The sequence below is a fragment of the Parasteatoda tepidariorum genome, chromosome 10 (assembly GCF_043381705.1).
Source record: "Parasteatoda tepidariorum isolate YZ-2023 chromosome 10, CAS_Ptep_4.0, whole genome shotgun sequence".
In the NCBI taxonomy this organism is placed as follows: domain Eukaryota; kingdom Metazoa; phylum Arthropoda; class Arachnida; order Araneae; family Theridiidae; genus Parasteatoda; species Parasteatoda tepidariorum.
In genome coordinates, this window is record NC_092213.1 from 5,921,804 (window position 1) to 5,934,067 (window position 12,264).

Below are 12,264 nucleotides of genomic sequence, written 5' to 3' on the forward strand. Positions count from 1 at the left end.
AAATAAATATTATTATTTGTATAATACTATTATTTATTATAAAAAATTATTATTTGTACAATAATTAACTACACATGTTGATAGATATTTTATGCTTTAAATTATATTTGTATTAATTTAAAATAAGTTCATTTCACTGAAAAAAGGAGAATAATCACAAATTTTCCAATCAATAATGTTTTAAACTACTAAAATGATATATTATTACATTATCATTTAATTATGGAATAATAGTTTTGTTAATTTTTTTGTAATTATTTATATTCATAGTATATATTTCAATTTTAGGAATAATTTTGTATCAAAAATGTGTTTTTGTCCTCTCATCTTGGACAATATAGGTTTTTGCCACTTTGCTTGGCAAAAACCTGTTTTTGCCAGGACGGTTTTTACCGGTATTTACCATGGTTTTTTCCACCTGCGGCAAAATCTTGCCAACCCTGTTCTTTCTAATGCTGGCATTTTTACTGTTTACCTCATTTAATCAGTCTACCTGGTCAAAAAATAAAAGTAACTAAACCTATTGATTGAATTGTCCTAAAAGACTTTGTTGTGTAGATAAGACTGTTATAGCAATATAACTCGGGCCACCATAAGAGTACCTTATAATTCAATTGTCTTGAATATAAGGTATTTGAACAATATATCAAAAAAGCAAAATATCAATTTAAAGTATATGTTAGCACACAGATATAATGACTTTAATTTCAATGCATCGGAACTCCGATTAAGAGGCCTAGGTGAGAAGACCTCGCTTGATGTAAAGATTTAACTTTCAAAGATCTTACGCTACCATCGCTCTGAAGACGGTGATAAATTTGTTTTGTTATATGTTGAATGACCTTTATATTAATCTTGTTGAATACTTTAACTTATTATACACTTTTATTCAGAAATCAAGATTTAATGGGAGAGTGTGAATCTGGGTGTAGAACTTCAATGTATCCTGTTTAATTTTTGATCTTAATATTTCATTAATAATATAACTAACTTAATATTTCATTTCTTGTAGTTAATTTTTAAGGGGACTACTATAGCTTTAGGTTTGCTGTATATTTCGTTAATTTTTTTAAAAAATTTTTTTTGTTTTAAGCTATACAGTGTTTTCACTACAGCGCGGGAACGCGGGAATCTCGCATATTTTTTTCTTTTCTCGCATTAAAACATTATTACTGTGAGAAATTCGCGCATTCTGTAAATCAACTTCAAAATTCGCGAATTTCTCGCATTTTGGAAGAAATTTCGAATTACGCTATTTAGAATAAAGTCCGTTTCACTTTTCTTCCTGGATCTTTCATTATTTTCAACATCTGCCCCATTATCTAGCTTCCCTATTTACCAGTATTGTTCAGAACCTTTTCCAACAACAGAACACAACCGAACCACGGAACCCCTTTCAGAACACATTTCTCTGTATCCACGTGTTTACTGTAGGTAAAGTTTTTTCATGTAAGACGTTCAAATTTTTTATGCACTAATGTAAGATGGACAAATACCTAGTGATGGCAAAATCTTCTATGATGATGCAGCAAGAATATTCAATGCTTTAAAAAATAGAAGACATTAAAAATGTATTATAATAAAAGAAATGATTTTTTTTTTCAAGTCTATTTATGTTTTTTCAGTTTTTAGAAATCTCACTTAACTTTCTGAAATCTCACCCTGTTTTTGAGAAAGGGTGAGAAATTCTCACCCATTTTTTTTCTATGATGAAAACACTGCTATATAATTTAATCGAAGTAATTTGTGCTTAAATAAACTACTACAGTGTTTTATTAATTTTATCTGTTCTTTATATTTTTATTTATTTTTTAATGTTCGTAAGTTTAATTTTTTTTTTTTTTATGAAATTTTACTATTAATAAACCAATAATTTTTAAAAAATTTAGAAAAATCTTGATTTTATTTATTTATTGGAATTCAACCATCATTTAATCTATATTTTAATTAAAAAATAAAATGTTAAAAAACAGTGCTTTTTTTTAAAATGTTTATTTTTTTAAATTTTAAGATTGATTTTAAATTTCTGTTTATGTGGTTTTGTTTCAAACCTGAAGTTCTGTGTTTTTAATGTAAACCAAGTCACATGTTATATCATGCATTGTATCTGACGATATATCGCAATTATTATTTTATATATCGCTTTGTCCTTCGCACTTTTCAGAGGAGCCACAAATTTTTTTTTTGTTGATACAATTAAGATTTACATTGAGTACTGCTCACTAATTACCCCTCCTTTCGTAATGAACTTCAATGGCATCATATCCTTTTTCTGTCTACAATGCTCAACATTAATTTTAAAGTCATTTTAATTTAAAAATTAGAAGTAATAAAAATTAAGCCTTACTTTTGGTCTATTTAATTATTAAATAATAAAAATGAGTGCTTTTCTTTTTTCCTGAAAATGGAGATCTGTCTTGAAAAAAAAATCGACTGGCAGAATTCCTTACCAGCAAAATTATATATTCTTTTGCATCTTTAATTCTAATCTTAGTAGAATTTCCAGAATTGACTGTAATCAATTATAAAAATGACTGCTTAAATCTTTTCCAGTTAAGCCTTTTTTTATTAATCAATATACTTAAAAAGTGTGGGTTCTCTTGTTACAAATTTTTTATGTTTTCTTTTACCAAATTTGAATTTTATGTATATATTTAACAATATAAGTGTCTCAAAAACAGTGTATCTACAGTGTAGGTATCTCAGAAAATTAACATTAATTATATTTTATGTTATTAAAGCAGAAATATGATAAAAATGTTAGAAAAAGGACACTATTTCAGAAACTATTTTATGCATGTGGAATGTGTGTTTTTTAGATTTGAAGCAACTAAATTGTCTATTTTTAGAGTCTTGTCTCAGTAACAACCCTGTTCTTTTTAGATTATCTCATAGCCATAAGTCCTCAATTTAGTTTGACGTTGTCAAGGTTACCTTTTTTATTTCTATATATTTATTAGGTAAATAATGATTGAAAGGAATGTTTTTTAACAAGTTAGTTTAATAGATAAAAGATTAAGGTAGGGATTGGTTAACATGGGCACAGACTTCATAGGAACATTGCTTCAGACATGCATTTATGTGGGTAATTATTTAGTGGCATATTTGAAAAGGGGACCACGAGATAAAAAAGAAGTTAGAGTTAGAAGTTTAAATAAATAGGAAATAGTGCAGTTTTGGATTTGAGCTGAATCAAAATCTCCTACAATTTTTTTTTTTTTTTTTTGAGACATAATCNAATGGGATACCCAAGGCCCGTGTTAAGTATTCGCCACCTTGCCAAATGCGATAAAATTGTAAATTTGGCTAATAAAATTGTGTTTTGGCAAAAGTATCAGTGAATGATTTTTTTCACTGGAAAGAAAAATATATATTTGACTTGATCTTCAAAATTACGTCAAAATACATTTTTCTAAACAGATCAGTATTTTTTATTCGATTACAGTAATTTTTGGTAGATGTACCGCAGAATCAATTGGAATTGGATCCAAAATAATATAAGCCTGAAATAAGATAACTTGGCTAATTTACTGCCTAAAAATTTGAAATCCTTAGCGCAGGCCTTAGATACCTGCAAATGACGTAGTGTGGGTACTCGATCCTAATTGGTTGTTGAAATGTGGAATTTGTTTACATTGGCAACTGATCTTTCCATTCTATTTCGAGTAAGCCAACCCCATTGATTCTCTTAAGTGACACATTCTATGTTCTTTCACAAAGATTTTTTCACAGAGATTTAAATTATTTCTCCATATATTTTTTATTTAACACATAGACAGGCACAAAGCCATCTAGAACATAAACGAACTAATTATGCATCGAAGTTGTCAGGTACACAAAACGAAAATATATCCCAGTTACAGTAAAATACAGACGGATAATAAATCTAAGCCAAGTAAAAGATGTCAATAAAAAAAGAATTTTATTTCAAAAAATTTGAGGTACTATGCAGCACTTTATTTAATTAATTTCACGTTAATTAACATTCTAACTTATGTCGAGAAACTTAGCTCAACTTTAACATGCTATTTTGCTTATAACTATCAGCTGGCACTGACGTCGTGGGTCACATGCATGGGTATCCGAGGTCTTCTTCGTTAAGTGCAAGTACCCAATCAAGAAATTAAAAATAGAACATTATTTTAAACAAAATGTTATACTAATGTCTTATTTTGATTTTATGTAAGGCATATTAAGTCGCTTTTTGGGCAATGTTAGTTGTGTAAGATTTAATAGTCAATTGTCCCCTAATTTTTTTTTGAAAATGGGAAGACATAGTTTTGTGGTATTTAAAGGCATAACATTTTAGGGCATTGTTTTGATTGATTAGAGCATTAAATATTGTTTTGATTTTATATTAGGGCATAACATATTTGTTGTAACATAATGAACTAACTATATTACATAAAGAATGATATCTATAAACAGAAGTCACTTGTATCATTCTAGTTTTTTATTGATAAAACATATCCATTCAAATATTGTTTTATAGGTTTATGAAGTTTGAAAGAAACTAAAATAGTATTACTTTATATTTCAGATCAAAGGCTGCATTTTTGACAGCTGTCCTGCTAAAGTGAGAGTGATGGGTTTTGTTAGAGCTACTCTGGCCATGACTGATGGTAACATCATAAAACGGTACGCAGCCGCTATCATGGCCGTATTCCGAGCCACAATCGCCGGTCTCTATAGTGCATTGTTCAGATTTTTTACTGGTAAGTTTACCACCTACAGAGTCTGGAATGCATTGCTGGAAGAGCCCAACGTTTGCCCCCAGTTGTTCCTCTTCTCGAAGAATGATCTCGTCTGCTGCTGGGATACCATCCAAGAGTTTGCCGATCTCCGGAAGAAGATAGGAGTTGTCACAAAAACAGTTTTGTTTGAAGAATCTGAACATGTCAAGCACATGATCATGTATAGAGATGAATATCTAAAACATGTTTACGAGTTCATAGATGATTATACCTGTGATGATACGGTGGGTGATAACTAAAATACTTTTAGCAAAGTTAAGGTTTATTTTAGATGCCTCCTCTATTTATTTTCATCTAGATGCTTACGCCATTGTTATGCGGAATATACACTGAGCAGTAAAGTGCATTGCATATCATTTTGCACATTTGATCTCGGTATCTGTCTCTGCAATTTTACATTTGTAATCTAGGTTGTAAACAATGCATTTATGTTATGCATTTTTTCATTTTATGTAGTATATAGGCAAACACATTTATGTTGCAGATGTAGGTCTTCATTTTAAAAAATGATGCGAGGTCAACATGAAAATGTTGTTATAAATTATTTATTTTCAGTAAAATTTGTCAGTATTTTAAAATTTATTTAAGACTCGTGTTTATAAATGTTATTTATTGTCATTGATTTTAAAATCACTAAAGGACAGTGCAGAGGCTATAGGGCAAAATTGATGAATTTTATTAGTTGAAAACATCATACACAATGCATAAATTTCACATAACCTGTTTGGAGAGATCAGGAAATTTTTTTTATTGTAGATAAGAACCCTGTAATGTAAACCCTACTTTGAGTAATGGTTTTAAAAAAATGCTTTACTATGAAATAAAAACATTTTCTATAGTTTTTTTGTGTGGAGGGGGGGGGGGNTTGTGTGGAGGGGGGGGGGGTGGCTGCATATTTTCAAAAGTGGCCACTATTAAAGATGCTGCTAAGATGCTATTGGCTGGTAACAATATCTTCTAATTTTGCCTTATAGCGAGGGCATTAATAAGTGCACATTAGGTATAAAACATGCTAAGTCCAATGGTGAAATGTCCTCATACTTTTTGCATTGTTCTATTAAGTTTTATAGCTTGTTTTACGTTATGTCATGTATGAGGATCATTTTTTAAGTAAGAGCCATTTGAAAAATAAAAACCAAACGAAAGACAATTTTCAAGAAAGAAATTTATTTTCAGATTCTACATACTTCTCTTTTTTTCAGCATAGTTGCTACGTTTGTTTAAACACTTATCATACCTTACAACTAGATTTAGAATACCCTCTTCATACGAACTTTCGACTTGCTGCTTTAACCAAGAGTTTTCACGTATTCGTCATCGTTGTAGTGATTGCCATCAAAATGATGTTTGAAATGTCAGAAAAGATGAAAATCACTGATCTGGGTTGTAGGGAGGGGTGGTTCAAAACTTCCTAACCAAAAGAGTCCAATAATGCTGGGATCTGAACTGCAGAGAATCATTGTCATAGAGTAGCAAAATTCCTTGTCAGTATGGCAGGGAATTTCGCTACTTCACAAATCGTCCAGTGAATGTATGCAACAGACACGTTTTTTTCCCATCTAAAAACGCCTCACTGACCATATCTCGTGCGTGGTGGGCAATTTGTTAAATTTGACCGTACACTTTACCTACACAGCTGCAACTGAGCACAGTTGTTCCCATGGAATGGCCGAGACACGACACAAGTGCTCGTTGCTACGCACGTGTCACATATTACAGAGTGCGTAGTGTTTTTATAAAGTGCTTAAAGGTGCTTATTTTTGATTTTCGTTATTGAAAAGTCCTTAAAGGTGCTCTTTTTATGGGGTGTTTTAAAAAGTGCTTCATTTTCCCTTTTGAAAAAGGAGATTTTTTGTCTTTACCATGTCGATTTTCGCCAAGTATTATGCAAAAGCGTGGTTTTCACATTGTTCTATTTAACGTTTTCACAAATCATTCAAACGCAATGCGTTTCAGCGTGCAATCGTTCCTTAGCTATGAAAGCACCAATCATTTTACATGTTTGATGAAATGCTTGCGGGTCCGCATGTGCATATACTGAGCTGGATTCAGTGGGAATTATTCTTGCACTATCATGTGCAACTCGGCTGAATTTTGCAAGAGATTCTCAATTTCCTCCCTCTGAAATCGAACCGAAAATCTTTGTCTTTTTATGGTGGCTAATGTAATCAAGAATAAGAGTTCTTTGTCAGAACCTATTTATTTTATCATGATCATGTAAGGTTTTTGAAAATTATTTTGCATTTCGTTAATGTATACAGTGCTTAAAAATATTTTTTAAGTGCTTTAAAGGTGCTTATTTTTTTATGAAAGATTTGGCTATGCACCCTATATTAGTGTACGTAACGGCCCTTACTTAAAAAACAACCCTCGTATAATTTCCGTTACAAAAGTGGCTTTTCTACTTTTTGCAAACGAATCAAAAGCTCACCATTTTAACAAGATGGTCAGCAAAACTAGTTTTACACTGTTATCTTGAACATTTGTTAGGTTCTTAATTTATTTATGTATTTTATCTGCCATTGCTGTGAGTGGAGGTTTGATTAAATTGTAAGTTACATGATATGCCTTAAACAATTTATTATCTGTCCCGTGACACAATTGAAATTTTTTTTCCATATGTTCTATGCATCTGACATTAGTTCTGTTGACTACACATAACTATATTCTACATTGACTCCATGCAAGTTTTTGTGGAAACAATTTTACAAAAACTTATTGCTTTGACAAAGCTAATAAAGTTGAGTTTATAAAAATGTATAAAAATATTAGTTTTTGTGAGTGATACATATTTTCATGAAAAAAAATTTAATTAAATGGTTATTATGAAATTGATCATAAGAAAACCAGGCTTATATTTCTTTTGCATTTAGCATAAATCTTTATGTGGATTAATTTAAAAAATAATCACTAATGATATTTCAAATTGTGCTGATCCTATGCATAAAAAATTTTAGAACATTTTAGTTAATAACTATAAACTATTTTCATACAATTTAAGCTCTCTTAAAATTGAATAGATAAAGTAAATAAATTAGTTTCATTTTAAATTTGAACTTATTTAATGTGTGGCTGAAAAATACTACAATTTTAATTTTCATACGATAATCAACATTAATTTTAAAAAGATTATTTAACTCACTGGCGGTCTAGCAAAGGGGCAAAATTGGGAGAATGTTTCTCCTTATTACACTATTTCCCTATCTAATAACACGGAAGTGCCGGTTTTACTATGCGGTTAAAATACGACTTTCTACGTGCAGAACCGTCAGTGGGTTAATGAAAAAAATATTTTTATGCAAATATAATTAAATACATTCTGACCATTTGAATATCTGTAAATATGAGATGGATGGATAATATTTAACTTTATCTCAGTTAAAAAATTTTGTTTTATTATTTGTGTCTCAAAAGTACATAACAATGATTTTAGTTTCAACCTTTTGATTGTTAAGATTAAAACACAATCAAAATTTTTTGAATATCAAATATATTTCATAGCTGATGTCTTTCATTACTTCAACATATTTTATGAAAATATATTTACCCTTTATTTATTTATTTTGTTTTAAATCTGGATGCAAAATATTTTTTGTCAGATTCTCATTTATCGTGTATACATTTTCTTTACCTTTTTATTTATTTCTTATTAAGACTAGTGTGTATTGCGTTCCTTATTAGGACTCTAGTATTATTTTTGTCATAAATGTTTGTGATTTTGTTATTGGCATAAGACTAAAACTCCCTAGAAATTATTTATTGTGCTGTGCTGTATTAGGGGCTATTAAAAGGTATGGGACCATGTAACATTCATTGAATGAATGTTATGGAAGTGTGATTATTAATATCTGTGATGGATTTTATTTTACCTTGTTGAAGTAACTATTAGAAAGTTTTAATCATTATTATCTGTATGAAAATGTTTAAAATAGTTTGACCCACCCGGTGTTGATTATTTATTTATTTTACTTTTATTCAGATTGATATTTTCCTACATTCAGAATAGCCACGAAACTGGAGAATAGGGAAAAGTCAGGGAATTTTATCAATCTGGGAAAAGACACAGAATTTAATTAAAATATACAAAAATTCAAGTTTAAAGTACTTAAAAGCTCAATATTTTTTACAAAAGAAATTGGCCTTGTAATATTTTTTTTTATTAAAAAAAAATTCTATATATCTTCAAGTCTAAAAGCAAGTATTTTGTAATATATTTTTTGCTTAAAAAGGCATAATGGAAAAATTAATAATAAAATGCATTTTGCCAGTTACAAAAATCAGGGTTATTTTTCTTTTCAGAGTGCCTATGGCCATCCTGTATATTATTCTGTAGGATATTATACATAAGGGGGAAAAAATATTTTTATAAAAATATTAAGTATAATTTATTATGTCTCAGGGTAATTTAACAATTTCACATTCACAAAATTTAACTTGAACAGAGTAAATAATTCATAAACATGAATAATAAATGTTATTGTAAAACATTTATTGTTCATTGTAATTTTATTGGCATAGAATTATGTATTTTATTTGCTAATTTAAAATATTGAATGTTTTATTCAATATTGATTTAAATTGAATGTCACTGTGATATGTCTTACTTATTTGTCCAAAAGCAAGTACTTCTTTTTTTTTAAGCTTTACAAATGGTTTTTAGTTCATTAAGACAATGTTAAATTATATTGAAATTAAAAAATGTTTTAAAAAAACATTATAGAGTTTTCTTTCTTCTAATTATTTTGTGGTGATATTTTACAATCAACAATTTCTTAAAAATATATAAATATGTAATTTACACTTATTTATTTGATTACTTGCACTTATTTGATTTGAGAAATTAATTTTGTTTGCTTAAAGATTTATGTTATTATTGTAATCCACCTATTTGCTACTTAATGTATAAAATATGAAATAAAAAGTATATTTAATCTGGATCTTATTCTTTTTTATTTAAAAAAAATTGTTAGCTTAGGTTTTTATTTTTTTTAACAAAGCTTTAATCTGGACAAATCTGTATTGTGAACTTTTCATTATCAAAGTCACCCATAGAGAATGATCAATTAATTGATATGTATTGGGACATTTTATGTATTAGTTATAATTTAAAAGAGAAATTACTATTAAAATATAATTTTATAGCTTTACACAATTAGGAATGTTATTTAAGTTATCAAGAAACCTAATGGCAATCCTACTATAAGTGACTAATTATTTAATCAAATTTACCGAGTATCACAAATCTTAATGAGGTAAACGGCAAATAATTTTTAGAAAAGGAGTGAACTTGGCAATAAAAAATCTTAGGCAGAAACATGTTGCATGTTTTTCTCTTAGCTTGCTTTTTTTGTTTTTGTTTCTACTAGAGCTGGGAGATAGATTGTGAAATATTTATGTGTTATAAAATGGTAATGAAGATATTTTCTTATAATAAGTATTTAATACAAAATATCATAATCATTATTAATAGTAATAAATATCAATTGTGATATAATCGAGAATCCTAGTTCAATTATGACTAAAGTGACAAGTTCAGACATTTTTTATCTTCAGTTGGTATAGTTTTATCTATCATTTAAATGATTTTTAAATAAAAATTTTGAGGAATAATTAATTTAAATTTAACTCTCAAAATATTTTCTTAGCTGAAGCAGTTATATTTTTTTAACAGCTGATGAAATTATCAAAATATGAATAAACTAACATAAAAAATGAGAAACTTTGTTTATAGTATTACACAGTTCAGTGAAATGAATGTGACCATTTTTACATATCCGCCGTTGAACAGCCGACCCAATTTTGGGTTTACGATTACTAGTGTTCAACTACGTAGCCTTGCAATTTTTAACCAATTCAGAAGACAAGGAACTCCTGGGTCAATACCCCCAGAGATATTGATTTGTTATGGGAACATGGAGGACTTTGCGACTAGACAGATTTAACATGCATCAGTCACCATTTACTACACAGGGAGTCTTTGGTCGGTGGGGATCGAACTATTGGACATGGGCCCAGTGCCCTACCAAACAGGCTATCCCGGCCCATTAATGTGACCATTGGTCAAAAACCAGAATAAGAGCCGCGATGGCTCAAGGGATAGAGCGTTCGCCTTCCAAACCCATGAACAGTGGTAGACGGATCATGGGTTAGAGTCCCCTTGCCGTCAGATTAACCGTGGGAGGTTATCGTGGTCTTCCTCTCCATGTAACGCGAATGCGGGCTAGCTCCATCAAAAAGTCCTCCATATAGGCAAATTTTTTCCAATACTCGAAGCAGGAGATCCCTTGTCTTCTCAATTGGGTTCGAAATTACAAGGCTACAGAGTTGAACATAAGTAGTTGTAAACCCATAAAATTGGGTCGGGCGTTTAACGACGGTTATAAAGTAAAATAAAAACCAGAATAACCACCTTTCGCAGAGCAAACCTCTGTGAGACGTTCTCGATGTTGAGCCATGCCGATTTCAGTGCCATGGCCCGCTGCACTAGGTTACACGGTTGAGGATCCATGGTGCAATCAAGGTGGTCCAACAGATTATTATGGATTAGGTTTAAGTAAGGGGGAGTATAGAAAACTCATCCTGATATGGCGCATCACATCTGCTGGTAGATGCCACCGTCCCGAGGAAAAACAATTGGCTTGTAGGAGTGGACATGGTCCAAAAGGACAGATGCATGTTCGTGTTGTCCTATCATGTCTTCCAAAATGATGAGTGCACTAAGAGAATGCCACAAAAACTTTCCCCAGACTAAGATAGTCTTTCCTCCAACTTGGACCCTGACAACAATTTGCCTCATTGCTGATTATGGATGATTTCATTTTGGCCATAATTTTCCACGGTGGGAAGTGAACAGTTTACAAAATTAGCCATTTCGGAAATGCTTGGCAGAAAGTCAATGATTATGTCACTTTGGATATCTGACAAATCACTCGATTTCTGCATTACGCTAACAATTGCAATGTTTTCCGATTCCCTCGGACATCTTTTATATACGTTCCACCGCGATGTGCTGCCATCTGTTATTGGTTATTTCATGTTGAGGTTGAAAGTAGATGTCACATTACCACCGAAGTCGAGCATCACTGGCTGCGGTCAGTGTGCGGGTGGGTGACCATTTGGATCAGTCTGCGTAGGGACCGAGGGTGTGCGGTATTGGTCCTCGTTAAACTGTTCTACCGTAAAGTGCTCCACTTCGCGTACAGGTCGTCAGATTGATGAAGCGATCCATCCCCTCTGCAGAGGATCAAAATTGTGATGGCATGTTTTCGGATTATCCTCAGGGATGTTTCCCAGACCGTCGACAATAGCCCATTGTGCAGCTGTAGTACGACGTAAATGAAATACAACAACAGATGCCACATTAACGTGACTAGACTGTATATTTATATTTAGTTCATTTTTTATTGTTATTAATTTTTGACAACTATATTGTATCTGAATTTGTGGATTTATTATATTTTTATAACTTATAGAAAATTAAAGCTCAACGTAAGTTTCATACATTCAATCT

The 12,264-nt window shown here is 30.7% G+C and overlaps 1 protein-coding gene across 1 annotated transcript in view; it reads left to right on the forward strand.

Moving 5' to 3' along the window:
* Positions 1–9,691, forward strand: part of LOC107451249 (transmembrane protein 53-A) — a 12,271-nt gene extending 2,580 nt beyond the window's left edge. Inside the window, exon 3 of the mRNA XM_016067289.3 lies at positions 4,541–9,691. Within this exon, the coding sequence (XP_015922775.1) occupies positions 4,541–4,993 (453 nt within the window). The 3' untranslated portion in view covers positions 4,994–9,691. The remainder of the gene's footprint in view (positions 1–4,540) is intronic.
* Positions 9,692–12,264: the final 2,573 nt, after the last annotated feature.